Here is a 24,973-nt window from a genome sequence, read left to right on the forward strand (position 1 = left end):
GAACTGTCTTCCTAGCTCAGAGGGACTTGCCCATGTGTGTCATTTCAGCTCTAGCTAAATATGAGACCTCATCCTGCTCATCAACAGAGTGTGATTTGCACTATTAAGTCAATACCATTAACTAGAATTAGGTTCAGGGAACCTTCATAGATGCACAATGTGAAAGAACTGCACGTAGCTCTAAGAATTATTTCCTTTATCCCTTACAGTCCCCCCTCTGCAATAACTGTTAATTTCTTCCTATTTATATTTAATTATTTCCCTACCCTCACACTGAGATGAAGTAGCCATATATAAAACAATAGTTGCAACTGCAGTGCTTCTTTAAACTAGGGTGTTATGAAAATTTCAGACCAGAACAAAAATTCCACCTGCACAAGGATATTCTCAGAGAACCTTGGTACTACCAATGTCTCTATCTGTATTTTAAAATTGGTAATTAAATTGAGGCTTTGTAAGGAACAGACTTTATACAGGTCAGATTTCATCAGATAAATTTTACCAACCTGCTGCCAAATCCACTCTTACAATGATCCTTGGAATCATTGCTCTGACAGGCCCCTTTGATCTAACAGTCAACTCTTGGCTTTTCATTCTCCCAGGGTGCCAGAAATGGCTGATTTTTAATGTGCAGCAAATAAGAACTAAAATCTCTCATCTCTTCCCAGATCTCTCCCAAACACCAGCAAAAGAGAATCACAGACCTTACCAATGAAAAAGCCCTTTTTACTTCTCCCTTCTTCTACTGCTGCACCAAGAAGACTTACACCTAGAGGCTTGAAACAGTCTCTTAAAATATTAGTGGGATTATATTGCTGTCTCTTGCTTAGCTTGCCCCCCTTCTTTATTTGTTTTTAAATGTGCATAACCAACCTACTTTGCAGTACAAAACACTGAGCTTCTGGTTTTTCCCCATGCAATAAACTGAGATGCAGAGTTTGAACATCCTGGCTGCACCTAGACCATGGAGGCTCACTCCCCTGATGATGCACAAAGGAACTGAGGGGCTGAGGGATGAGTTACTGCTGTGTTTTGAGAAAGAAAGGAAAGCCAAGTGCAGTACCACGTGTGCACTGGGGTTAGTACACTGGGGGTGCAAGGCTGGTATAAACCTACAGTGCTTCATTTTGCAAAGAGAACAATTCTGTTTAATGATAGGCTGATTAACCTCCTTTACAGTGACTGAGCAGACAACATACAGGCATCAGGGGAAGGAGGGAATGGGTGGATGCACATAAAAAGACTCATTTGTTTTAACAGTGTGTTCTAAAGATGATTACTTTTTGTGAGCTCAGTTTGCAGCGTCCATGTAATTCCTCGTAGAAAGTCTCTCCACAAAGCAAATCTTTCATTGTTCTTTGTTCTAAAAATAAAATAAGCACATGCCAGGGATGCTGGCATTTCGGACCAAACCTCCTGGAAGTGGTGTGCTCACGATGCAGGAAGGGAATTCAAAGGAAAATAAATGGCAGTTATTAGCAGTAGTTACAAAGCAGCACAATGCAGCAGGTTAAAAACACAGAAAACAAAAGGAAATCTGAGCTTGCTTTACTTAGAGAGACAAAAACCCCTCATTTTGAATAACAATTCAAATCCTAGCAGGAAAATTCATCCTCACTGCTGGATCAAATGGAGAAAGATGAAAGAAGCGGGGGCAAAAGCAGCAGCTGCTGAGAAGCTGCTGCTGAGCAAAGTGAATCACTGTGAAATAGGGTGAGAGGCCCAGATTAGTTAGGTGCATCCCATACCAGAGCCTCTGCTCCTGCTCCCCTGGGCACTTTCTCCAACACTGAGATGGGGGACAAGGTCTGACTGGACAGGTACAGCACCCACAGGAACTGCTCTGCCTCTGCTCCTCTGTCCATTGTGCTGCTTGTTCTTGTTTTGGGGTTTGTTTTTTAAGTAGTGCTCTGTTCATCACACTACAAAACTCAGCTTCCAACTCTTCCATGAAATAATATGACAGACTCTAAAAGCCTACTTTAACAGGTCACTTTTTAACTCCCCTGTGGATTCCACGCTGTCCTGGTTCCACTGTCTGATCCTACCTGGGACTATTGCACCCTTCTTACACTAAAATCTCCAAACATAAAGGGAGGATGGACAGACATGAAACCAAACTCAGAGCCTGGCTTTCCATACAGCTTCCAGAACCTCTACCCTCAAGCCACAGAGCAGACAAACCCTTTTCCTCATACAAGACTAAACCTCTACTGCTCTAAGGGGCTAATAGGGCAGGATCTTGACATTCCAGGTTGCCCGCTTCATTTTTTTCCCCTCCAATTTATGCTAGGAGGCTGCAACATTAGGATGAAGGATGCTCCTAAAGAAAATATTGAGAGCTATTGTCTGAAGCACCAGGGGTCATTCCTCACTGATCCCAGGTAGACTACTCACATGAGAAAGGGGAGGTAGAGGGAGGGTCACAGTCCGGTGATACACCACTGCATATTAAACACAGACAATTTCATAGTACAGTTGGATTGAAATAATCCTGTTAAAACCCAGAATTGAAATACAGCTCCAGTGACCTTATAATGACCCTCTAGGAGAGAAACAGCTTTCAATTCAACTTAACAGTTTTTTTAGTCTTTTTTGCATTTCAACAGAGCATTCCTCTTGTGTATTAATGGCTGTGACAACTGGGACTTCACAGCAGTGACACATGACCATGCATGTAACCAGTCAAAGCTCAGCTGTGCAAACTGGTTTTGGAGACATATAGAGGAGCTTTCTTTTTCTCCTGCATATTTAAATTCTGTCTAGTGTCAGATGCAGGTATGTTTCCAAAACTTTCCCAGTGACAGGGCTCCAGCACAGCAGCCCAGAGGCACACGAAGCAGCCTGGCCGTGAAGGTTTGCCAGAAACCAAGAGCAATGTTCCCATGACAGCAATGGGCATGGCCTGGACCCACACAAGCCCTGAGCTAACAACAACATCACACACAACTGCCTACAGGTTATTCCTGATTTATCTGTCCCAGGCAGAGCGGCGGGCCCCAGCATGGTACACAGCTGTGATGCACTGCAGGTACCTTTGTGCCTGCTTCACTTTGGTTTGTATTTCTACAGGACAGACCAACCCTCAGGTAGGCAGACCTGGATGCAGAATGCAAGAAAAAAAGGCAAGACCACTTCTATCCCTCCAATTTACACTGCAACTGGAAGGATGCCTACAGAACAGCATCCTACCTCAGCCTCTGCCTAAAATACTAGGGTTAAGAGTCTACATCAGCAAGTTGCCATATCTTTAATTTCTATCCTGTTTCTACATGTTCTGATTTCACTTATTTACTTTAACCTAGAAACTGCTTGAGGCACTACCTGTGTCTGTGTCTTTCCATCTGTGTACAGTACTGTGCACAAATTCTCACATTCCACACGAATTCATCATAAACAAACAGCTTGTAAGCTTGGTCCAACACAGACAGATCCAGAACCTCTTCCTAATTCAACCTGGTACGCAGCACCCTGACTGCTGGAGGATGAGCACTGTGGAGCAGAGAGCTTATAATTCAAAATTCCCACATCCTTCCTGGTGATTAAAAATATTATTCTAATAGCAAAAGGTTCAGCCCAAACTCTTCTTTTGTTCTGCCACGAAGTGTCAGAGCAGTGGGAAGACCCCAGCTGACAGCAGAAAGTAAATTGTCTGGGACAAATGAAAGGGGAGGGGGGAAGGAACAACTTACAAGGGGTTTTCTGCCACATTAATAGCCAGGCAAAAGGAAAACCACACAGTGTTAGTAGAGTGAACACCTGACTCAGCCGTCCATACCCTCAGGGTGACAAAGTCTGGAGTACCGAGGACAGAGCGTGGAGACGGGGAAAATGCAGGGTTTATGGAATCGTAAGAGAGGAATTTTTCAGCTGAATTAACAGTCATGTGGTAGATGTGCTCAAAGTTGCTCGGAGAGGAGATCAGACGGGAGTGATGATGAGGGAATTGATAAGGGGAACGCTGCTATCAAAGACAACAGAGAGAGAAAGCAATGAAGGATGGTCGTACAGGTTACACGGGCACGAGCAGTTCCACAAGAGCAGTGAAACACAGAGCAGGGACAGCAGACAGCAAACCCTGCTGGCTGTCAGCACGCAGGGTCTGACACTGCCACCCCCGGTCCTCTGAGCACCTTCCTGACACAGAGCCTGATGGGCCTGCTGCCCTTGCTGCTGCTAAAACATTAGAAACAAATAAAACTTTTAACTCATTGGGAATCGATTCTAATATTTATTATTTTTTGATATTTCAAAGAGCACCACAGTTGTAAAAGGTGCTTTACAGACAGTTGAAAGCATCAATTCCCTGCCTTGAGGAGCTTACAATCTAAAATAGATATAACACAAACAAAGGAAGGTGAACACAGGTGAGGTGGTGTGGGGAGAAGAAAAGATGAGCATACACAGCAGTTAGAGATAATTAAGAGGTTTCCTTCTGTTATTCATGCATTTTAGTGATTCCATTAAAATTATCACCCGTACAACAAACACAGAGTATTTCCAACAGGAGGGAGCAGTGTTTTGACAGGGTGGGAAGGTGAAGAGATTAGTGTCAGACCACTGGGACAAGTCCCTCTCAGCAGACAGGTGACCAAGGCCCATGTCCTGCTCCACACTGGCTTAAACCCAGGGGAGGAGGTTTAAACTTGGCACTGCCACCCCTGTGCTGCAGAGGGTGAGGCCCTTCCTCAGCACAAAAAGTGTGAAAGCATTGGGAAATTCAAATATTTTTAATAGGTCATCTGAGCAGCATGCTCCCAGAATGTGATGTAGAGAAGGAGAGGGGAGAAATAACCCTGCAAATTAAACAGGAACAATTTCTAATTAATCTCTACAGAATGTGCTGACACAAGTGCTCGTATAATTTAAAGTCATCTAAATCCAGATTTAATGGAAGAGATTTTCAAGGCTCGGTTTCCCTCCCTGTGCCATCTGTACATACTCAGTCAGCCTGCAGCGGGCTGGTTTCCTACGGACACCAGCAAATCAGAACACCTTTTCTTCTTTCTAAGTTCCTCTTCCCCTCATCCAATTGATTTCATCACCTTAAAACATATTTCTGAGTAACATTAAAAATGTTAGGACTTAAAATATAAAATATGGTAAAAATATAGTTTACCCCTCCACTAAACCTAAGGCACTACTTTTTGTATGTGGAAAGTATTAAAGTCTGGAAGAACATTAAGTCACATCCCAATACATATTATATCAAACATTATTGTTACTGTTCATTTCAGCTGGTAAAATCCAACTTTTTTTTTTTTTAACACACGGTTATTATGAGGCTTTGCCTGTTAACCAAAACATCAATTACCACATTATGGCATATAAGACATAATATACATTAAATTGTTCTCAGTAACTTAAGCAGCATCTAAATACCAGTACAAGAAGCCACCATTCCAAAATGGTCCAGGACAGCAGACTTTGCTGAGGTCTCTGCTCAGAACAGAGAACTGAAGCAAAGCCAGCTACATTCCTAAAAGCCAATAAGGGAGATATGGCAGTGTCTAAAACCACAAGCTAAAAAAGCAGAGGGTAGGCCAGCTGCAGATCATGAAAATATTTAGCCAGCATTCATGAATGTGAGAAAGCCACAATATGGCAACATTTTAAAAATGATACTCCATGGAACTTTCTCCATAGATTCCACCATTAGATGCATGCATGGGGTTCCCATTTTCTTTAAAGAATACCAAATATAGATAAATATTCATTTACTCTAAAAGTTTCTCAATTGAAACAAGCAAAGCTTCACACATCATCTAGAATGGAAGTAGAATGGCTCATGTATAATGAGGTCAAACTGAAGCATAATGTTCAAATATAATGGCAGTCAAGACCAGCTTTTGCATATAAAAATACTTAGGCATGCAGAATATGAAAGCAAAATCAATCCTGTACATCTGATGTACACAGAGAGGTGGTCTGTGCTGCAGTAAGTGCAGTTCCAGATTTCAGATCTTCACTACAAAGGAGCATCCACGATAAAGTGGCTTCAAGGGACAAGAGGGCAGAAGGGAGGCCAGACTGTACGGCCAGGTTAATTGGTGACAGGCTGCTAGGGAAGAAAAACATGTAAACAAATAAGTTTGGGGATACACTAACAGGAACGATTCTAAATTGTACAGAACAAGACAACGACCCAGATGCACAGGAATAAAACACAAATATGTACTGATTACTGCTCTGCTAATAGGAAACAACAGCTTCTGGTTTCTGCTGTGGGGCAGCTCACAAACTTGTGCGCCAAAGCCAGACCGTGAGTGCTCACCATGAAGAAAAGAAGGATGCACATTTACAGTTGCCTGAAACCTCCTAAATCTGATCTCTCTGAGCCTTGGGCATGGTTCTGCCCAAACACCAGGGCTCTACTGAAGTCAAGGGTGTCTGTTCATAGAGAGAACAATGTGGGACAAGGCCAATAGACTGCAGCTTCCCACAAACACACCTGAGTGTCTGGTGCATACAAAGAAAACTGGAAAACACTGGAAAAAAACACAGAGAGAAAGCATCTTTCCCCCTTGTGTGGCTGCACCAGCAAGGGCACACAAACAGGTGGATATGGTATACACAAACAGGCACCTGATTTAATACATCAAATAGTGCAAAAGACTTTTAAACACTCTCTTTATTCTGGTTACAACACAAATTAAACTCTCTACAGCTGGTCTTTTAAAAGACATCATTAAAACAGTGGTGGGCAGAAAGCAGGCAGGCTCTGCTCTTACCAGGTCAGGTTTAGAGCAGCACAAGTGCAGGTCCCCTCCTGCCCACAGACACAGCCCAGCCCACTCATCAAGGGCCAGCACTACCAATTCTAACTCTGCTTCTCTCAGTTCTTGGCATTGCCCCTTAATAAAAGGCAGCGGGGTTGAAAAGATTTGTTTTTTCCTGATTCCCACTGCATCTGTGAAGTGAATATGTGTATATTAATTAATAAATATAAATACATATATACAAAATTGCCATTTGATTTATAACATTCGTCTATGTGTGCTGGATAAAAGCTGGGCTGGGCTAGCTATTTAGTTTGTGACAATCTCATTTAACACAGACATTAAAACATCTATTCTCTATTAAAACCTATTTATACCTAAGACCTTTTTGCCCATACAGCACTATACTGACTTCAGTGACAGCTCATGCAGGGTGAAAAATTTCTGTTGGTAGATCCAGCCAAATTTGAAGGTGCCCAAATAAACCTGAAGAAACTGCAAATGTAAATCCCCACTCCACTCTTTCATGCACTTTCTGCACTCCAGTACCCCACAAAAAAAGAAGCTGCACCACCTAAAATAGCTGGAGGAAGACAATTTCAGAAGACTATTAGCCTTGCACTGCTTGCTACCCCCAGCCTCAGCCCCAAAAATGTATTGTACCATTCACTTCTACAAACAAGAACAGGCATTCCCAGAGTAAAGTGCTGCAATCTTTCCTGAAGTTTGTTAAAAACAAATACTTTCTCTGCTGAACCATGCTAATCTATTAAAAAAACCACAAAGAAGATGTTCGAGCTGCAAAATCAGGACGCACACTTAGCAGCACAGAAATCTCCCAACTTCTCACTTTTTGGGAATAATGTATAAAACTGGTGAAATAATTCCATGTCCTGGAAAAGGAACCACCATACAGATGAACTGTACACAGGGTTGGATGATTATTCTTTACCTTGTGTACTGATTCTCCAGGAAACATCCTCTGTTTCCATGCCCTCTTCTGATTTTAAATTTCTTTCCAACAAGGGTTAGATTCTATATATAACAGCAAATGCCCACACAACTCCTTTTCTTCTATTTTTGTGCCTGAGAAACAAAGTTCTTAGTCTGGAACAGATTAAATGAGAACTCAGTCCAGGCAAATACTTTACAGGAAGCTGTTAGAAAAGAAAAAGCTGCCTGGACTGAAGTAGCTCTTGACAGAACATTTATTTCCTAATTTCAAGTTACATTTTCAAATTCACACACTTTCAAGTCCCATACTCAAAGCAATTCTGCACCAATTAAGTTAGGAATACAAATACAACATGACATTGCAAGGAGCCAATGGAAAAATATGCAATTAATTTGCTTTGTCTTGCAGTGATATATCCCAGCATTAAGATTGATACTTGCAAAAAGGAGGTTTTAATAACTTTTTAAAAAGAAGCTGAAACAGTGGAACAAGTGCAGGAATCAACAGTTGTACACATTTTCTAAATCTTCTCATCACTTTTAAGTGTGGAAAGTGACTCATGAATTTTTTTCAAAGCATCATATTGGTTGTTAATAGCACAGTACCAGTCCTAACTTGAAACAGGACCTGTGAGCTAATACAAGGAAATCAGAATGGATTCAAAGCTGAAAGCCATTGAGAGATGACATTGTTGAAGAAATTACGTAAAAAAAATCCCCTTCTATAGATAGAACCATTCTTTGTTTTACACTTGTCAAATGTGGGGCTGGACTAAGAGTCCTTGCAGCTTTTGATTGCCATGTGTGTGTGACACAGGATGACTTTTGCTCTATCTGTAGAGGTAGCAGATTATTTTCTCTGCTTACGAAAAGCCACAAATAGTTAAAAAAACTTACCAGAAATGAAGAAATGAAGAAAGGCTCAAATCTACATTCTACCCAGAGAATGATCATTCTCTGTCTAACATTAGACACATGCAATCTTGTATCATGCCAACATACCTGCCAACATCTCTTACATCTGTCATGTGCTTTCTAGAAACAGTTCCTTCATTATGCGTTCATTTATAAAAATGATTATCATTTACACACATACAGTACTGTTTTTTCTCATTACACCAAATATATTTGTTGTTGAGAGGCTTTTCAGTGTGTCTAATACAAGCTTTAAAGTAAATCAAACTGCAGACTTTACAGTCAAGTGCAACATAAGATACCATTTGCTTCAAAAGTGAGGTAAAATGAGTATCCAAAGACCAAAGATTAGCTCCTAAGATCCTAAACAAGTGCAACCGGATGTTGCCCTTTATTTTCCAGTCCTATTTTAATTTCCTTTGCACTTTTCAGCATCAGAAAATCCCAATTTCAGCACCTACTTCCTGCTTTCTTGCACAAACTCCAAGCAGTAATGATGATCATTTTAGACAGCAGCTCTGTGCTAATACCTGAGTCCTATGCTGGAACAAATTGCATCTGTTTTTATCATAACATCTCATCTTTCTTACAGTGCTAATTAGCATCTTCTGAATCACATCTGTATCACTGCAGATGTGCTTGGAAAACAATACAGAACACATAAACACACAAAAGATGCTCAAGGTAGCTTGAAGCAAGCAGTATGGCACTTCTTATGAGCAAAGCATTAATTAGTCTTTAGCTCGTCACAGATTTCAGTAACTTCCAAGTGATTATTTCCTACGTGAGGTTTTATGGAAATGAACATGTGCTATTACACATTTCCTTTCTCCATTTTTCAACTTAAAAGGTTAGCTTTTATGCAAGAAGTCCTATTTCACTGAGACTACTTAGTTTGGAGAGAACAGGAAAGATAGCATGTTTGGCATGGAAAGAAATTTGAGCAGTACACATTACTGAATTGCTACAGCAAAATAGGCTGTGAAGAAATAGTCTAAGTTGGTGCTAAAGATGGGAAAATAAAAAAGGAATTGAACTACAGTTCACCAAGAAAGGAATTTCTCTTTCCATACCCAAAGAGAGCACAGGCTCAAATAATGTAAATTTTGCCCCTTCACATGGGTCATAAAAATTATCACTGTGAGACTGTCTTAAAACTCCAGGGGCATTAGGCACTCCTCCTCCTCCCCTACTAAATGCCTGTCATGCTCCTTGCGTGAATTTTATTACATGCAGCAGAGCATTTTTAGCTCCATTCCCCTCGTTACACTGTTCCTGATAGGAAATACATCACTGATTATACATTGAAATTGCACTTGTTTTTCTCTCAATTATTTGCAGCCTCTGCAGCAGTCAGTCACTCCCACATATCCTTTTGTACTTACCATTGGGAGATCTTTGAGAATCTGTATGCCATCTCCTGGACCCATATGTGCTATGTGGTTAAAATTAGTTGGGTTAGAAATTAACTTATTTCTCATTTCTGGATCGCGTAGCATCTCCCTGGAAGAGAAGATATTTGTTTAGCTATTTCCTTCAAGGTGAGGATGGACATTTATAAAACACATACAGCTTTGATTATCAGATATTTTAAAATGGAAATTAACCAGTCCTTTCCAACCTGAACAATTCCATGAGTCTATGACTGCATTTTACCATATTAACTGTGATGAACCCCTGCTGTCAGTACTGGTGTGGAGAGGGTTCCAGCTTGAAGAGAGGGCAAGGGGCCAAGATAAAAGAATGCTGTTTGGGGCCTAACAGCCCATGCCCAGTAGTTACTAACATTCACAGAATGAGCTGATAAAAAGCTCTGTAAGATGAATAAAAGTCAACTTACATTACAAAGTGGAGATGAAAATGAAGTATAAAATATGAAAATAGAATTAAAATAATACTGCACTACCTTTCTCTGTCTCTGGTCAGAATTAAAAGCTCTTCAAAATGACAAGGATGCATTTCAGAATTCAGAATAAATAAATTTTAAAGAGACCAAATGTCAATCAACTGCAAGAACAAGAAATGGAATTTTTTTCTCCACTGCATACAGTTGTTACTTTCCTTAGAGTCAAAAAGAAAGACCAACCTGCAGCCAACCAACGGTACAAGATGTTGGAAATTAGAAAAGTGAAATACTCAGTTCATGAAGTGTGGCTTAGCACAGTAGCAGGTCACTTCTAGTGTGTGACAGCAAAAGGTCAATAACATCCTCTGTGAACACTGCGAGTAGTGCAGACCTGCTTCTGTTGCCATTTAGGAAAATATTTGTAAACCTGCTAAACACTCCCAACAAAAATACACCCTGAAGTCCTATGCCCCCCAAAGTGGTGAGTTTTGTCAGATTTATAGAAACTTCATGCAGTTATATCTATAAATCAAAGAAACAGATGTCTTGGAATATTGCTGAGAGGAGAATCTCCTTCAGAAAGAAAAGCAGAACCAGAGTCTCAGAGAAATTAATCCATATGCACAGTTAGCAAAATACTCTCCTTTTGCAAAGTGTTTATTGGAGAACTTTATATATACACAGTGTATGTGCACACCTATGCACCTGCATACAGTATGTGGAGGCATGCATTCCAAATGACAGCTGTTTCACATAATTCATCTGAACTAATTGTGCATCCAGTGCATATCCATAGCCAAACCGGTATTAACACAACTTAACACAGAGGATTAACAGGGTAGAGAAGAGACAGGAACACTTGAAGGGCCATTCCAGAAAGCCACACATGAAGCACGACCCTGGCATCAGTCAGTGTCCATCAGGGCCTACAGGCATGGACAGAAGACAAGTACAGGTGGAATACAGACCTCCTCTGCTGCATCCTCTCCTCCTCGGGCACGCGGAAGGAGTAGCGGCGCTTGTTGTTGATGTTCCGAACCATCTGCTTCCGGCTGTTGTCTGATGTCTCAGGCACCACCAGTTCATCCCCCTCTGAAATCAGCACAAAGATGGCAATGCACTGGGGCAGCTCCTTAGGTATTCATGGAATTTGAGTTTCAATACTTTCTACCTCTGCTCTGCAGAGGACACTATCCCTTTCCCATCAAACCTGAACAAATGTTCTTTGGTTTATGGGTTTCCTTGGCCACTATCTACTACTCTGTTAAGTAGCAACAGACTTAACCCTTCTTCAGACATGACCTGCCACACCTGTGTTTTCAAAACACAACTGATACATTCTTGGAAATAAATATTTTGGTGGGTAGGAAGGGAATCTGAGCCTTGTCTCAAAACTCCCCTGGCAGTTGTCACTGAAAATCACTAGAAGAGTCTTGTTCTGCCAACTGTCTGGAAACTGAATGCAAGAATCTCATTCATTCATTCATTCATTCATTCATTCATTCATTCATTCATTCACTCCCTGCTCCAAAGAGAATACTGCTTTCCAAATGTTTGAACCTTGATGTACTTTGATGAAACTGTGGTAAAAGGGAAGATCTTTTTCCATGTGTGTACATCTGGCCAAGGGATCTTTATTAAAGACATGAAAACAGTGATAATCACACGATAGCTGTGTGACGTCGAATGAACTCTGTCTTGTTTTCTATATATGGAGACAAAAGTGACACTTAAGCTACTGCTCACTGACAAAACAGTTTTTGTATGGAACTCAAATATCTTCTTTCTTTAAGATCAACTTTAATGTTCAGTCCTTATTAGACTTGAAAATTCTCTATACATACATCCAGAGTATTTCTCCTCTCGACCACTGCCATTACTTTTGTACTAATTTGCTGGCAATTTAAATAAGCACTGAAATAGTGCCAGCAGCAGTACACTTTTCTAGAGTGTTTCTTTTCACTGTTTTCAGAAAGCTATTAACAAAAATTTATAGCTTTTGGTTGTTGAAACAGAGCAAGTCCCATCTCCACCTACCAGGTTAACCAAAAGTTGAAGGAAACTCCTCAGGAGCATGCTTATGAAACGAGCTCCAAAAAGTAAAATAACTCAGAAAGACCCGTAGCAAAAATTGATTTTTGAAGCTAAAATTGTGGCACACAGTCATAGCTGGCCCTACTAACAAGTTATGAATATACTGTATTACTTTAAAATGCTTGGGAAACATTTGTTTAGGTTCAATGTGGTATTAATTTTAATCTAGTGCTGCCAAACGTACTATTTAAGCCTTTAATTGTGCAGGCTTTTTTAGGCAGTATTCTGGCAGGTGATCCCACATTTGGAGGGAGCACCCAGTCATTCTAGTTTCTATTTCCAGTCTTCATTCAAGTCTCCATTGAATATTCAAAAGTAAAAAAAAAAAAATTTCAGAGCAGAGACACCATTGCAATCACTGTGGAACCCATAAGCTTTGGCTTCTTCCCAAGTTAACAAGCACACAGACGTTTGAGAGATCTCCTTCTGCAATGAACAGATGCAGATAAAGCAAAACACTTTTTCAAAATGAAAATGTGCATGATGAAAATTGGCTTTTCTTTACTTACCTGCCATTTTGTTTTTGAAATATATTAATCTGACCGTCTCCAGGCCTAAAAGGTTTAGTGATCCTTCTGTATTCAAGGGTCGTACCTGAAACAAGGAATAACAGTCCTCGTAATACTCTCAAGAGTAACAATTCCAAGTCATTAAAGCCATAAAGAAGATTTCAAAAGAATTTTAAACTCTTTTATTTGAGAATGAGCACAGAGAGAGTTGCTTAAAATTCCACTTTAAGATACAGGCTTAACACCATTCCTCCCAGCATTTAAATGAATAATTGTGTTAGAAAGTCTACCTCATATATCGAGTAAATTTTTTTCTATTAGATGTACAAAGCAATAAAGCTGAGCTTTTATTCTGTGTTAGTACCATGTCACAATAATGCTCTGCAGCTTGATAAGAGCACACACAGACTGCTAAAACCTACTGGTATTTGTGACTTCCAACATAAAAATGAAAGAAGCATTCCACACTCTGTAAACTGTGTTAGAAACAGATAATAATAAGCGGCCATAATAATAAATAGCCATAATAAATGGCCATTTTTGAGACTCCTAAGTGTAGTAATTTTGTTTGCTGAAAGTAGCTTCATCCATTAAAAGGGAAGTCTTGAGCCAAATACTAATCAAAGCACTAAATCACATTCTACTGTGTAGGGAAAAAAAAAATGCTCCAACTGCTTAATAACTCAAAGGAAGAACTTTCCCATAAAAGTCCAGATTGGTGTCTCTCCTTAAGACCGTAAATAGATGAGCACCTTGATCTTTGCATTATGTATCCTCACATCACTGCCAGAATATCCTGGTCTGCATCTGATGTGTGGGAAATTGATATGCAGAGACTGAATGACCAACACAAGACCACAGGGGCAATGTCCTGCAGCTTTGTGTCATTGGAACACCAGTAAAGGAATTGTGTTGACCCTGATACAAAGCTGAAGTCAGTCTAAATCACAGGGAAAAAAACTGACTTTTCTCTTTTCTTTCCAAATACAGCTGAGCAAACACCTTCTAAATACCAAGCGTCAGTTTTCAGAAACATCATCCTTTTGATAAAATATCCAAACCGGACATCATCCTGTTTTTGGTGTTTCTGCTAAAAACATCTAAACATTTCATCTAAAACAAAATGTTCTAACCCTGTCTGTCTACAATATGCTCCAGCAGCAGGAGACAGATTTTTGAAGGCCTGTTTAATTATGTTAACATACACCATCCTCTGGTAATAACATCGACATAATCAGTCCCAATGAAGCCATATATAACTAGTACTAACTAATTTCTCTCATTATTACAACAGTATCAGTAAATCCAACACAGCCATATGCTCCAGACTGATCATTCATCTAAACAGTGCAACCACATGAGAAACACATTTTGTATCTTCTATTTCCAAGAAAAAACACATGTGTTTCTTTCCGTAGCTCCTCCTTTAATTCAATTATGTACCCAAAAGTGGTTTTAATGATGCCTCCTACAGCAGCATTGAGTCTGGACATATTCCTTGGCCCATACTGAAATGAGAAGTTACCTTTTTGAGAGGAATAGTTTGAATCCACTCCATGGAGTTCACGTCGAAGATATCAATTGCATTTTCACTGTACACAGAGAGGTATGGTGCATTGTAACCTGGGAGGGAATGATGAGGTATTGTGTCATGTGTTTTTAGACACCGCCCAAAATAGACAATTTCTTACCATATTAGTTTAACCATATTTATTTAAGAAAACAAAACCAGTGCTCCACAATCCAACAACAAGCTTTGAAAAATGTGCTTTAACTTAAAAATGACCAAGAAATTTATTCTGAAGGGAAACAGCACCACCCAAAAACTTACAACCTTCATGACTTTTAACTTTGCTGAAAACCTAACTACCTTCTGAATTGTAAGACATTAAGGTATACTCTGCCAAATACTGATGTATTTCAAAGGCTTTTTCCTCCTAAAAGCCCCATTTTTAATAAGACCCCACATATTGCAAATTATGTGGTAGGAAAATACACTGTTCTATTTAATAGCTGTCACTTGAATGAACTGAGCTCTGAGTCTTTAGACTATGTGCTAAATGAGCCTCACTTGGTACTAAGCACCATGACACAGCCATAAAAGTCATGTTTCCTTAACCTTAATTCTTTCTTCTCATTTTCTGGATTGTAAAGAGAAATCTTCTGCAACTTATCTGGCACATTTCCCCAGGATGAAATTTGTTTCACTGGGATGACTTCTAAAGGAGAATTCAGTATTTCCATGTCAGCAACAAGACTGTCATAGTCTGCCAAGACTAACAACAGCATCCAAGATGTGTTTAAATGTAACAGCTTTTCCTATAAAATACACCTCCATTCAGAATTGGAGCTACATCAAATCATTTCAGGCAATCAAAAAACTGTCACAAATAACAGTGGCAAGTATAGATGAACTATGTGTGAAAAATACACATTTTGCAATCTATCACATAACCTCCTGTTTTGATTCATTCATTATCTGAGTCAGTAATCAGTTGTGTAAAATTGCCTGAAATCCAGAAGTGGCAAACACCCTGTAGATGTTGCTCCCTCCATATTCAGAAGGGCCTTCACTCAAACAAGGTGAAATATTCCCCCCCTTTACAGTGTGACTGGACTGCTACCAGAGCAAGGTAAGAAGGCAGACTGTTCTAAAAATCAACACAGAACTGGGCTCATTCACTACTCTGAGTGCAGATTTGGCTAATCTTTATCTGCATGCAGAAAGACTTTAAAAAGAAGAAGACAGACATTCAAGCTTGGTTTCTTTTCCCTTGAAACTGTCACAGAGAAAGCCCCAGCTTTGAAATAAGGTACAATAAATGTTTAACAGACCTTGGTGGAAATGAAAATCTTGAAAAATTGCAGTATTTTTCTTTAAGTTTATGAAATGTATTTTTTATATTGCCTGCTATGCATTGTATTTTGGAATGGAAGAGAGAGACAGAAGAGAAACTTAGAAAGTGATTTTTTAAAGTGTAGAGAGGAGATGAATAAGAAGGTTGTTGAAAAAAACCCCTGAGCATGAAAGAATGAACAAATAAAGAAGAAAAGAAAGACAAAACAGACTAATAAGTAGGAACAAATACCATTAAAGAAAAGCAAGTCAAACTACCAGATCCTGATGACTCTCAGCATGAAGAAAGTTGGAACCACAATGCTGAGATAAAGTACAATCACATTCCACAACTTTAAATAACGACAATCCAGTGGTAGCAAATACATAAAGTTCCTGTTAGCCTCTGCTGAACCTGAAGCTTTTGGCTGTTTTAGAATTAGAAATCCTGACTCATGATTCCTCTTTGTGTTCCAGCAAGTATAGGTCAGTGCCAGAGTTGTTGAAACTATCATAAATGAGGATTAAACCCTCTGACTAGATTAAAAATGGTGACGGGGCCGAGAGCATTCATGAACCTGGCAGGTAATTACCTCTGAACTTCACCTCCTGTGGATAACAATACAAGCAGAGATCACTTCAGTGGAGAGCACCAAAGACATAGACACACACAGAGCACAACTCACAGCAAGAAGATGGAGTTGCAGGCCACATCAACTCTTGTTGCCTGGATCTTCGGCCCTGGCAATCGACGTAAACACCGACGCTGCTAAAACACAGCAGGTATTCTTTATTTGAGATCTCGACTGCACAGATGGCATCAGTTGGCTGCTGTGAGATAAATGAGAGCGTGTGGTCGTCTGGATGGAGCAGGCTGTACGGGCTGCCCTCTCCATGAAGGGGGTATTTTAGGAAACCTGACTGGTAGCCTACACAGAGACGGTCACTGAAGATCGACATCCACTGGACGTTCCCCTGCACCTGGATCTCCTTGATCTTTTTGTGGCGAGTCTTGCTCTGATTTAGTTCGTAACAGAGCACCTGCCTTTTCATGGCTACACACAGGCAGGTGAGAGCTCCGTGGCGCACGTGTCCAGAAACTATTGACTGGCAGCCTTTGGTCTCGGCCAGCTTATAGAACTCAGTCTCCCTTCCATCCAGGGCAGCCATGGGGAAGAGCCGCACGTGACGGTTCCGTCCTGAGATCACCGCAATGAGCTGCTCGCTTGGGATAAGCTCAATCTGATGGACCTTCTTGTTGTCACCAACTCGGATAATCTCTGAAACAAACATCAAAACAACCCCCCCGCCGATTTAAGTAAGTAATGGTGAAGTGTGAATTGATCATAACATGTATTTGTAAATATGAACTAAGAAAGAAACCCAAGAAATCCCCTTTTTATTGCTTCCCTGCAATATTAAAAAGTACAGAATCAAAACTGGTATTTTAATAACACCAGATGTGGCAATTCTGGATAAACCTTCAGCTCCTCCTCATCAGAAATGGGAGGAGCAGATCTGATGCAGTAACAACAACTGTATTATTTCAGCATTAATTTCAAAAACAGTTTATAGCAAAAAAAACCTACTGAATAAAGGAAAAGCCTCAGATCTGAAACATACAACAAACATGTCATTCATTGAATTAACTTAGGCAATCTGTTATTACATCTTGCAATACTGCACAGAAGTTTTTGTTTCCAGTACCAGGGTGGAGGTTATACAAAGGACTAAGACACAATTCTTGCTGAGGTACACAGCAGGAAATTCAAATGAGAGAGGTTCCTGCTGAATACACAAAGGAAATGTTTCACTGTGAGAGTAATTTGTAACAGGCAGTTCAGAGAGATCATGGAACCTGTGTTCTTGGCGATTTTCAACACCCAACTGGACAAAGCCCTGAGCAACCCGGTCTGAAATCAGGATTGAGCCAGCTTCCAATGGGGGAAAAACCTTCAACTGCATTCCAAAAGCTGTATTGTTGTTATTGGAAAGGATACCCAAACCAGGAAGCACACAGAACACCTTCTGATCTCTCATGGAGCTGTCCAGCTGATAATGTAGTAAATCACAAAAAATGAAACCAGAAGATATTGAATAAGAAAAAGGTGAGTTAGAATTAGGGAAATTATTACCAGTTCCTAGTTTCTTACCGTCTTTAGTGACATGAACAACAAACAACCCTTCTTCGTTCCCCAGAGCAATTCTTTCATGGTCTATGACATTAAGGAAAAAAAAAATATTTTTCTATTGAAGTACTTTATGAATCTATTAAACAATACTGATAATTCTCATTAACAGAGACAATTTTTATAATATATTGAAATAACTGTATATAAAGCCAAACCTAAAATATTAATGTATTAAAAAAAAACGGCAACCTCCCAAGTCTTTCAAATTTCTGAAAAAAGAAGTTTCTTCCTATTTCTCCTGATAGTTAAAGTAACAGCTAGAAACATAATTCTTAACGAACTGTTCAGAGAACTTAAGCCTAAACACCAGCTTTGAAGTAACCATATTATTAAATTGAAATAATTTAAATTATCAGAGGTTAACATATTTTATGCAGTAGTATTTGGAATTACTAAATTCAGTCTCTGATCTTAGATTTCTCTGTGGTCCCACAGCAGATTTTGAAATGAGTGATTGACACCTACTCTACAGTGATAATTTTGCCCAGTTAGGGTTTACAGAGTAACAAAAGAGAAATGTCCAATTCTCAGTCAGAAGTACTCATAATTATGAATATTGGTGAATAATTATGAATATGGGTGAAATATTAGTGATTATGAATATGGGGGAATAGAAGGAATAGATCTTAAAAGATCTTAAAAAGTGCTTAAAAGATCCGACAAAAGTGCTGGGTACTAACTTGCACTTTTCTCTTAGGCCCATACACATTTCCCTGTGGGATAAAACCACGACATATTACTCTCTATTCAGTAGATAACCATCTCACACATTTTTTTTTACCTTAAAAATCATGCTTTTAGCATACCCATTTTTCTTAAGAGCTTTCTTCTTAATAATTTCATACCTATGATTGCTGCTGACTGTGTTGTTTTGATGAGGGGCAAGGTGCTGTCATAAGCTTCTTTGGGAACATAGACTGAGCGGTCTTTGAGTTTGTTCTTCTTCAAGATCCTATGCAACTCATTCAGCACGCCCACCCACTTGCTTTTTTCATTCTCACCGTCTGCTAGAATCAGGATTGAACACTTGTTACTGGATGCAGAGAGCTGGGAGGCTGTAACCTGCAAAAAAAAATAAAAACATAGTTTTAAGTCAGAAGTGATAAATAATTTCCTCATGATCATTTTTACAAGGGAAACAGATGGCTGCAAGTGCAATTTAATTAGCTGTCTGAATTAAGGAAGCAAAAATTCCTCCTCAGTTGATAGAAAACACTCTTATCTTAATCAAGGACCCACAGCAGAAAAACAGATGTCAATATCTTCAAGAACAGAGAAAATGCTGGCTTTATTTTACATGCATTTGTATTTATTTTATAATTCATGAATGCTCTAAATAATATAGTAATTTTTTACTCACAGAAATTTTATAACAAAAGCATTTTTATACAGCATTCTGTATTTTTAAGAGGTATAGGTTTCATTAATAATTTAAAGCAAAATGAATGGTTTTTATTGAAAGAATGCTCTGTGATCCTTTTCATACATTTGATGCAGCTATTATAGATAAAATGGAAAGACCCTTTTGTAGGTTTTATCTCCCCTCAACACACTGGGTGATAAACAGTCTAAAAACTGTAGAACAAAGAATGAAATACAAAAGCATAGTAAAGAAATGACAGCAAAATTGATAAGACATCAAGGAGATTTAACTGATGTTAAAGCTTTAATAGAATATCTAATAAAAATAAGAATATTAAAATAAGCCAATGATGGCAAAAACCTGATACCAAATACTAGACATAAATTTTGACAAGCCTTTTGCACAAAATTTCTATACTGATTATCTGATGAATGGAAGTTTTCAGAAATCCAATGCATATGTAAAAAAAAAGTATATAAAATTTCAGCAATAACCCAGTCAGTTAAATTGAGAAGCAGAGGGCAACTTGAGGAAATGAAAATGTACAAAGTCATGATGAACAGGAGAATTTCAAATAACTAAGAGGAAATAGAGGAAAATACATCTTATTGTGAAGATTAAAAAATACAACCCTCATGGAGATGAATGCTTGTCTAGAGTACCAGTGATATTTTTATCACAGGAATGATATATGTAGAGATCCCTACACATTGCTGCTGCTGCTGCCATGGATACCACATGGGCAGAACTTGCCCAGGAAATAAAATACTGGCAAGCTGTCAGTGAATGCACACCACACATCTCCCTGTGAAACCCTGCATGTCTGGGTTAGTAGGGTCAGGATGCAATACTTACCCTAAAGATACAGGGGATATCTTTCCGATTTGCATGGATGACATCTGAGGCCAAGACAGAACTCACTGAGAATTCTTCATCCCTTATAGAGACCATAAACATAATTGGGAAAGAGTTAATGAGCAAAAATCTGTGTGTTTGGATTTTACTTTTCCAATAGCCTTGTTTAGTGAAGGACATAAGTCAGCACTGAGATCTGATTTTTAAAATTATCCTTTCATCTGTATATGCAGATGAATTTAAAAATGCAATGTTGCATAATTAATTTCTGGTAAACACTGATGGATATAAACCTATTCAGATATGCTGTAAATGTTTATAAAGTTTTTTCTTTAAAACATTGAAAGAAAAAAATTCAACTTATAAAATAAGTGGAATGAAGAACACCTCTCCAACTCTCATAAAAATATAAACTCACCTAGAAGCTATAACCTACAGCAGTTTGGGGCTTCCCGGATGAACTAACTTAGATCAGAGATGAGTTTTACTTAGTTGCTATGTTAAATATTCCCAGCCTTCAGTGAGGCTCGTAGTATTTTGATAATAATGAAGACAGTGGGAACAAACTATTTAGCCCTTCTCAAGCAAAAACTGCAATACATTTACCGTATAAGTTTTGTGTCTTTCAAAACCCATTTCAACCCCAAAATGATGTTATTTTTAATTTTTTATTCATTCAAGATCTTCTACACAGCTGAACAGTAATGGAAGTTTAAATATCCATATAGGAACAAACAAGCGTAGTTCAGGCTAACCCCAAATAGCTGCTAATGGCTCTTTTATTTTTTTTATCCCAGAAAATAAGTGGCTGTCAACATGGACTATAGGGTTTCATAAAAGCTCTGCAGCTTGCTTACTGATTTGACAAAAAGGAAAAAGCAGAACAAAACCTCCCAGTGCCTCTGCAAAGCTCCCACCAGCAGCAAACAGCTTACCTCATGTCTATGACCTGACTCACTACCACGCTGGGCTGAGATGCTTTTCCTTCTGCTACATCATACAGGAAGAGTTTAAAATCACAGATCACTGCCAGTGCTCTCTGCCAACCCTTCTTTACTCCAGCTGGCTTTGGGACCTTTAGAAAAATAAATTCTGATCAACTCTCTGTAAGTTTAGATGCAATCAGAAAATCAATCAGCACAAAAATCAGTTTGCTTATCTGGGCTGGAAACTTTCAATTCAGTGATGATGTTAAGCAACATAAGCAAGAGCCAGGAGCAGTAAGACCAACAAATACAGACACACAGACAATATATTATTTAATAAATCATTAGCATCACAGATTCTTTTTTCTCATTTCATGAATTCATTTAGAGCTGTATTAAAAAAATACAGAGAAAGAAATCTGTCTCTAGTTGGTCACAGAATTATGACCAAAACTATGTTGAGTAAATATTTCAGTATTTCTGTGCAAATATCCCCACCAGTGACCACAGACAGTACTAGCAGAAAGACTCAAAAACTCACAGGGCCTGGAAGATGATCTGATCTCTAGAGATGGAACTATTCAACACCAACCCAAAGCACACTAGCCAACAGAGGGGAGAGAAGATCACTGCTGACAATGCTTAGAGTTGCTTTGTGAAAATTTAAGTCTTATTTTCCAAACTGCTACCTTAAGATGTAATTGAATCTATCCCCCCAACATTCAATGTAATACCAGCTCTGGAAAACAATTAATTTAATGTAAGTGTCCCAAATGCAGCCACCTCATACTTACTCGGACATGTCCTTCATAAGCTGTTCCTATGCCTTTCTGTGGATCTATTCCCAAAGGTCCCTTAGTCTGCTCAGGAGGGATTGGACACACTGCAGGAGCCTTGTCTGCACAGGTCACATGGCAAGAGAATCCACACACTTGTGAGGAGGAGAAAGAACAAAAAGATTTGATGGTTATTTCTTGCGGAATGCAAAAGTTGTGATAATGATGATGAGATTTACAATGAAATTCCCTTTCTATTTTTGTGACCAGCATCTGAATAATCTCACTGAATTTTGCTACAAACAGAAGTAAAAGTCTGCACAGAGCAGCATTTCATGTTTTTATCTGCTCTAAAATTCAAATTTCTCTTTTCCAGATACTTTATGGATACACCTGGTTTCATCCAGATAAAAAAAGAGCCCAAGACAATCTCTGTGATGTTCTCTAGGCCCAACTCTACTAGTAAACAAAAAACTGAAACATCCTCTAAATAATAAACATCATTCTGTGTACATACAAACAAGAATAACTGCCATTCAGTACTGGTTTTGCTTCTTTCTGGATTAAGTCAGAATAGATGTCTTAAATTTTGCCCTGCAACATAAAGCAAAGCTGCTGAGTGTCTACTTGACCACTCACTGTGGCCCCTTATTGCTATTCAGAGTAAAATTAACTAAGCTTTTCTATCACCAAGTGGAATAAGAATGTCCCCAGAAAACTGGGCAATCTGTTATGTATGTTCAGTGTTTGGCTTCTACTGTTAAAAGACTGAAGCATGAGAATATACTGGTATTCAAAATATAAGCAGAAGACTTCTGCATCACCACACTACATTTCCTATAACATTTGCATCTATAAGAACGTCAGTTCACATTTGTTTTTGCTCTCCCAAGTGCTTACCTTCACAAGTACAGCCCTGTCGTATCAGACCAACCATCAGGGATGTGCACTGATTGCATTTTGTTGGTGTGTTAAACGATTTCACTACAAACTGGTGAGCTTTAGGCTGTGAAACAAGCAGATAAGGATATTACTACATGCAACACTTCTCAAATACAGTTATTTCTTTCACAGACTAGAGTGCATAGGTGCATTTAATAAGGCAGATTGTTTTATGTTTGCTGAAATGAAATCTGAAAAAATTTCCTTATCACACTGCTCACAGTTGATAACTTAAAGCATCCTCTGTAAACAAAGCCATGGAAACTGGACCCTGTCTCAGAACATGAGTTTGCTTCCACTACAGATAGGAAAACTGCCAAAATGATTCTCCTGCTTTAGAAGTTGAACTTGTATAACCGTGTGCTCTGTGGGCACCTGCCTGTCAGCCCAGGTCATCCCATAACAGTATTTTCTAAGCTGCAAATTCACTGCTCCTCTGTCAGTATTGCCTTAGTTAAAAGAAAAATAGCAGACTTCCTCAAAATTTGAAATCTTATGCCAGAAAGCCCTGACAGAGCCCCTTTTAAGTTGTTTAGAAGAAGCAATTTAGAACAGCCAATCTAAAGTCCAGAGCTGAAGTTGATAGATGAAGTTGATTTTGAAAGGCTTTCTCTTCCTGTCATTCCTTGGAACACAGAGTACATGAGTAAGTGGTTTCATTTGCTCCCTCTCCTCAAGGATGGCCGTGCTCATACTGCTATATAAAGGCTAAATGCCTATGTAATGTGGCAGGATGATTCACAGATGGCTTTATATAAAATCCAGGAAGCTGCTTTGCTTTTCTATAAAAACTCCCAGTGAAGTAACTACTGGGGAGAAAAGCCAGAGCATAGGGTGAATGTCCAAAAAAACCTGATCATGTATGTGATCTGAAACAAAGACAATTTTGCAGACTACTTTGGAGAGTAAGTATGTTAAAAATTTACTCACTTTCTTGTATTTCAGAGAATAAGATATCACAGCTAAGGGCTCAAACTGATCCATATTTAATGACAGCTTTACTGTTACAACAGCAGCTTTCAGTCTACAGAATGCTCTGTTTTGAGACTTGCAGGGAAACAATACCCAGCTTTAAACAGTGATGCAATCAAAAAGTAAGAAGGTTCTTTAGGGGACAGAATAAATTATAAATCAAGTCATAACTTATTGAGCAAAATGTTTGCAAAAATTCAATTACCTGCACAGTAAAGTCCATTTCATGTGATTCCAAGTGCACTTATTTTTTTTCAGTTGATCTATTAAGATGTTGCCAACAGAACACTGTTCAAAATTTTTAACTTTCCTTTACACAAATGAATCTTCTGCTTCTTTGTAATTTACCAAAGCAGAGAAACAAATCTATTAGAAAGCCTCACTTACTTCATTATTAGTTGCAAGAAAACCTGCCATTTTTAAATATACAGAAGATTCCTAAACCACTGAGTCATTTTCAAAACTTTCACAAGAAATTTTTTTCTTTAATAGCGTGTATTTATTCTTAATTTGCTTGAATAGACATAATCCACTAGCAATGAGCATACACTGGTTTATTCAGCACCCACAAAATGATTTCAACAACTGATGGAAAATCAGTATTTATGCAGGTAAAAGCCAAAAGACAGAAAAAATGGTAATCTCTTCCTGTAGTGCTCACTTTTACACTGCTTAAAACCAGGCAAATCTGTGGTTTTGTTTTTAAGGTTATTCTTTGCCTTTTCTCAAGAATAAACATCTAATTAGCATACAGACATGCTAATCTGTATGCAAAGAGTAGAAAGGCATGTTGGTCAGACACAGGCCAGAAAACACTCTCTTCCTAGGACGGCACTTTCCTTTCTTCACATTCTGGCTCATTTACCTCTTTCTAATGTCCAAACCACTGTTTTTCCTACAGTCAAATGCCTGTGAAATTCCTAGTGGAGCTTGTCACACCCCATAACGTAAGAATGAAGGGTTTAAATTTTAGAGAGCGACCAGCTTGCACATAAACATCCCTTCTAGGCAGTTCTGGTAAGATCAGTGTGACAACCAGTTTTCCTGAAGCTGTAGCCCAGGAGTGACACATTT

At 38.9% G+C, this 24,973-nt stretch overlaps 1 protein-coding gene across 4 annotated transcripts in view; it reads right to left on the reverse strand.

The window, feature by feature from the left end:
- The window catches only part of CDC42BPA (CDC42 binding protein kinase alpha), a 175,516-nt gene that overhangs the window by 3,186 nt on the left and 147,357 nt on the right, over window positions 1-24,973 (reverse strand). For 2 of the 4 annotated variants that reach the window (XM_062489341.1, XM_062489342.1), the window contains 12 exons: window positions 22,886-22,991; window positions 22,004-22,140; window positions 21,219-21,358; window positions 20,284-20,365; window positions 18,911-19,127; window positions 18,027-18,089; window positions 16,560-17,153; window positions 14,563-14,660; window positions 13,038-13,122; window positions 11,403-11,526; window positions 9,974-10,091; window positions 3,779-3,964 (listed from right to left, as the gene is read on the reverse strand). In XM_062489341.1, the coding sequence (XP_062345325.1) occupies window positions 3,779-3,964; window positions 9,974-10,091; window positions 11,403-11,526; window positions 13,038-13,122; window positions 14,563-14,660; window positions 16,560-17,153; window positions 18,027-18,089; window positions 18,911-19,127; window positions 20,284-20,365; window positions 21,219-21,358; window positions 22,004-22,140; window positions 22,886-22,991 (1,950 nt within the window). The remainder of the gene's footprint in view (window positions 1-3,778; window positions 3,965-9,973; window positions 10,092-11,402; window positions 11,527-13,037; window positions 13,123-14,562; window positions 14,661-16,559; window positions 17,154-18,026; window positions 18,090-18,910; window positions 19,128-20,283; window positions 20,366-21,218; window positions 21,359-22,003; window positions 22,141-22,885; window positions 22,992-24,973) is intronic. The other 2 variants (XM_062489343.1, XM_062489344.1) reach the window with 1 other exon arrangement.

The sequence above is a fragment of the Cinclus cinclus genome, chromosome 3 (assembly GCF_963662255.1).
Source record: "Cinclus cinclus chromosome 3, bCinCin1.1, whole genome shotgun sequence".
Classification (NCBI taxonomy): domain Eukaryota; kingdom Metazoa; phylum Chordata; class Aves; order Passeriformes; family Cinclidae; genus Cinclus; species Cinclus cinclus.